The sequence below is a fragment of the Helianthus annuus genome, chromosome 13 (genome assembly GCF_002127325.2).
Source record: "Helianthus annuus cultivar XRQ/B chromosome 13, HanXRQr2.0-SUNRISE, whole genome shotgun sequence".
Taxonomy (NCBI): domain Eukaryota; kingdom Viridiplantae; phylum Streptophyta; class Magnoliopsida; order Asterales; family Asteraceae; genus Helianthus; species Helianthus annuus.
Window position 1 is genome coordinate 166,958,791 of NC_035445.2, and position 4,799 is coordinate 166,963,589.

A 4,799-nucleotide genomic window follows, 5' to 3' on the forward strand; every position below is an offset into this window, starting at 1 on the left:
AATGACAATTAAGTAGGGATAATTGTTAATTAAGTTGGGTTAATCCACTTTGTTGCTAAAACTGACATAGGAACTTTTGAGTTTATAAAAGTAAAAAGTGGTTGTTACGCTAATGCCAAATAAAGTGTAGTTAGGTAATTTGACTATAGACAAGGACGAACAATAGTGTGTAAAAACTGACGGAGACGGGTGGTTAAATACACTTAAAATACAGAATGACATTAGGTTAAAGCGAACTTACATTGAACCGATGAAAATCAGAGTTGAAGTGAAACTCCGGTGGAGACGTGAATGGAAACTGTAATTACAAGTTCGTTTCTCTCGGTGGTATATGAATAATAATATTCTTCTCCAACGCCGTTTTGATGTCGTTGGAAGTATTATTTGCGGTGGTCGCCAGAAGAAGTGTGTTGTGATGGTGAATGAAAGCAATTCGAAGATAAACTAGAAAAGTAACCCGCCGCAATGCGGCGGGGGCTAGATTTATATTTCCATCAAGTTAGATACATGAGCTGCAACCAAGAGTTTATGCATAGATGTGGTCAATTTCTTTGCCCACGGCGCAACGCGCGCAGGGCACTTTTCTAGTTCTAACACTAAAACCCATTCTCAAAATCTTGTATACTATACTATACGCTATATTTAGCTAACATTTCCTAATTCAGTTATTCAATATGTCCATTCTTGAGATAGCCTGAACTCGGGTACTTGAGTAGGTTGTTGCCTTTGCTGAGCCATCATCACACTTTGTCGGTACATAATCTCTGCAACATATGCAACAAATATAAACAAAACTTAAAACATTACAAAAATAAAGCCCTTACAACACTCTATCTGGAAGTAAAACAGTGTAAAGATTCATAACAAATTAAGTCGGATCTAGATGCACACTTCCAATTTCAACTTTACTAAACGACCCAAATATTTTTTACTAAAAAACAAAATGAATACTCTCAAATTGGCTCACCATGTTTTTTAAACGGCTCAGTCGGGGCTCTGGTTTGACAGGGCAAAAAAACACCCGTACCGGTAGACTCTCGTTTGGTACTTACAGCCCGCATACCCGACCCAGGTGGGCGTTGCGGCTGAGCTTGTTGTGAAGCTAGCCAAGCCCATACAGACGGAGTCGCCGACTGACAGTTTGTAACATTCCATATTTTGTTTTGTAGCATCATTTGCAGATACTGCTGTTTGGCGATTTGTTGCTGCTTCAACTTCTCAAACTACAATATATATATATATATATATATATATATATATATATATATATATATATATCTAATATATGAATTGCGCTAAAATAAGAACCGGCTCGAGTTGTAAGAACCGCGAGAACTTTTTGATCCGGAGCGAGGTGGACCAAATTTATTTTGCATAAACGGAGATGCGTGTATTATAAACGCATTTGTAAAAAAATTCAAAACAAAAATGTCGTGTGCCTAGTTTTGAGCACCACAAGTTTGTGTTTACGGGTACCGTAAATTTTCCGGTAAGATTTATGGTACCCGTAAACACAAACTTGTGGTGCTCAAAACTACATACACGACATTTGTTTTTGAATTTCTTTACAAATGTGTTTATATTACACGCATCTACGTTTATAAAAAAAAATTTGGTCCACCTCGCCCCGTACGGTGTAGTTCTCACGGTTCTTACAACTCGAGGTGGTTCTCATTTTAGCGGTCCCCTATATATATAGACCAATGAATACAAAACTTAGAGATACTTACATATTCATTCCACAACTTAGGCTTCTTCATCAGATTGCTTTCATCGCTTCAGTTCTGGTTCACTAAACTGCAAGCCGATGGATATTTCTTCCGACCGGTTTCTTAACGACGACTGGTGAATCTGCAAATTTGAGTTTTCATACGTCCCCATTTGATGTGAAGGATAGCTTGATATGAATTGATGTTCAATGTTAGGTGCTGCTTCGATACCACTTTCCACATGGAACTCTAGAAGGGCAATTTGGTCATTTAAATTAAATGGTAGATGATTTTCTTCTGTTCTTTCTGCTGGTATACATTTGTAAGAAGATGATTCGCCAACTGGACAAGCTCATTATAGACAACTTCTTCATACTCCCCCTTTGGTATTCATACTTTAATAAAGAATCCTTTGACATAAAAGGTGAAGATCAAATCCAATTTTAGGTATGAGTAAATATCCTAGAACCTGAAGTGAATCAACCTAAACCTATATTACAGCAAATACGATTTCTTAAATTTCTATAAACATATGTTACGACCTACGATTATGAAGATAAACCATAAAAATAAAATCAGGATGAAATCGAAACGAACACACTGAAAATGATGCATACCTGAAGAGAAAGTTGAAGAAGATTTTGATTGGAATTCCTGGTGTGGGACGTAGGCACGTAGCTAAAGCTGCTGAAATCTTCTTCACTTCAGCCACCATTGCTATTGGTGTTGATTCGGTACTGGAATGGGATGATTCAGTAGGTAATTCAGACCCTAGAAAAAACAAAAAATTAAAATCCTCATCAGAAAAAAGGTTGTTTAACATGGCTTACCTCTGCTCCCATCGGTATCCATTCTTCCCTGAATTCACTGATGAAAATCTAGGGCAAAACGAAAAAGAGAACAAAAGTGAGCGAATCATAGTAGATTAAAACCCAAACATAACTCCATACGAAAAAAGTAAATATCATCAATCTAGACATCTGGCACCGATTCGATTTTTCCTGGTATGACCACGGACACCTTGACTCATACACATGTCCTTAAATTTGGGCGTTTGGCTATCTTTTCTATCTTCAAGTTGTGTGATTTTTCTACTGAGTACACACTGAATTCAAAACACGCATATGAAATACATAATCGAAAAAACAAACAATACATGAATTAAGGTACAAAACGTTGAAAACACAAAACAAAGATCAGAATAATGAACACATACACAAAGGTTTCTAAATATTCAACAACTTACAACTTTTACCAAAAATGCATACATCTATACAATAAAAACTTCTTTACAAATACATTTCAATCTTAATAGCAATGTTAAATGGATAGTTTTGCCTTAAGTATAAAAAACAAACAAAAGAGTTATAATGTATAAATAACCGGCTCTTGAACAATAAAATCAATCAATTCATTAAAACTGAAAATACCATAAATCAAAGGCATGTCTCTACAGTACAAAATTACTCAAAACTGAATCAAATTTTAATTAACATAAATAAGTGATTAATAGCTAATCGATAAAATTGAAAATATGAGAGATGAGAGAACTAACAGGTGTCGCGCGACGCCGCCGGCGTCGCCGGCGACGAGAGATTTGCAGATGCTGAGTAGAGCGTGGCGGCTAGGAGCCTTGACACCTTCACCAGCGATCTTTGCTTCTTCAGTGAGACTATTGGTTGTCCTCAACACCTTCACGATCTGGTTTCAAAACCCCCAAAACTGGAACCCTAGCCGCCATCGCTGCCGATCTGGTTGTCGGAATACATATGCCGCCGCCACCATCCCCTTCATCGGGTTGAGGTGGCCGACTTCCTCTCTCTTTCATCGGTCTCTCTCTATCCTGCTTCTCTCTCTCTCTCTGATGTCGACGCCCGTTCGCACTGTCTCTCTCTAGATGTGTACGTATGAGTTTGGAAGTATGAGTAAAGAAAGCATCTATAGATTTCAAAGAAACACCAGTTAAGCAGAATGTACAACCTTTATTTGCACAAAAAAGAAACAAAGCTAAGGGTACAACCTCTATTGCGTAGAAATGTTGAAAAATAGAGTATTATATAATATATAATATAATGATTCACAAGTCACATCAGTTGCTATTGTTGATTAAGTTAATTGGGCCCAGCCCACCTTCTTAAACAACTCACGCAAGCCCAGCTTAATATTACTTGTAACATTTATAAAAGGTCATTTGATATCTTAAACTAGCCCAACTTAATATTACTTGATAATATAGTCATTAAAATAAAAATAAAGTAAGGGATAATTAAGTTGGGTTAATCCACTTCTTTTAAAAAAAACTTATATACAAAATTTTAATTTTATAAAAATACTAGGTTAGTTCCCCGTGTGTTACACGGGTTGAACAATTTAAACTATATAGTATAGATATTTCCTGTAAATGCAAAACAAAGACAGAGACATTAACATACCATATTGACATAAATAAGTTAATAAAATGTAACCGTCAACTCGTACATATTAATTAATGTCGTAGAGTTCGATAAGACGGCTCTAATGTCGGTTGAATGAGGTCAATTAGAGTCTATTTGATACTCTTTATACGACTTCTTATTTTTTGAATCTTTGTATTTGATTCTAAACCTATTATTAATATTATTGATAATAATTTTAGTTATATATATATCAATAATATGTTTTATATATATATCAATAATATATTTAGTCTAACATATTAATATTATTATAAATTTCGAAACTTGTTTAGCTAGGATTTAAGATTCTATTGAAGTTTTAGTTTTACAATAGGTTATTGAATTAATAATATTTGTATTAGATTAAATATTATTATTATTATTTGTATTAGATTAGATTAAATATTATTATTATTAATATTATTAATAATTTTAATCAATTAAATGAGATAATGACAAGTGTCCCAAAACAGGTTTCTTTTATTATATAGTATAGATAAGAATTTCGTAATAGAGTGAAATTAATAGGAAAGTTGTTACTATAAGACTAAATGAAGTATAGTTTGGTGTTTTTTTTTACGAGTTAATTACTGTTTTCGTCTCTATGGTTTGTAAAAAATCACTATTTCAGTCCATTAGTTTAAAAATTACGATT

The 4,799-nt window shown here is 34.3% G+C and overlaps 1 protein-coding gene across 4 annotated transcripts; it reads right to left on the bottom strand.

Moving 5' to 3' along the window:
- Positions 1 to 443: 443 nt before the first annotated feature.
- On the bottom strand, positions 444 to 3,574 carry LOC110900344. 4 transcript variants are annotated; one of them, XR_004876563.1, is made up of 4 exons: positions 3,265 to 3,574; positions 2,540 to 2,587; positions 1,731 to 2,480; positions 444 to 764 (listed from the first exon to the last, which is right to left on the bottom strand). XR_004876563.1 is itself a non-coding variant. In XM_035981741.1 (2 exons), the coding sequence occupies exons 1-2, from the start codon at positions 1,173 to 1,175 to the stop codon at positions 670 to 672; spliced, it is 303 nt and encodes a 100-aa protein (XP_035837634.1). In that variant the 5' UTR covers positions 1,176 to 1,189; the 3' UTR covers positions 444 to 669. The 4 variants fall into 4 exon arrangements, 1 of the variants encoding a protein (XP_035837634.1); XR_004876562.1 differs by having other exon boundaries at positions 1,731 to 2,587; XR_004876561.1 differs by lacking the exon at positions 3,265 to 3,574 and having other exon boundaries at positions 1,731 to 3,254.
- Positions 3,575 to 4,799: the final 1,225 nt, after the last annotated feature.

Coding starts and splice junctions, on each gene's coding strand:
- LOC110900344 (XM_035981741.1), bottom strand. CDS start 1,175: ATGATGCTACAAAACAAAATATGGAATGTTACAAACTGTCAGTCGGCG. Junction 765..967: donor TGAGCCGTTTAAAAAACATG/GTGAGCCAATTT, acceptor CATATGTTGCAG/AGATTATGTACCGACAAAGT.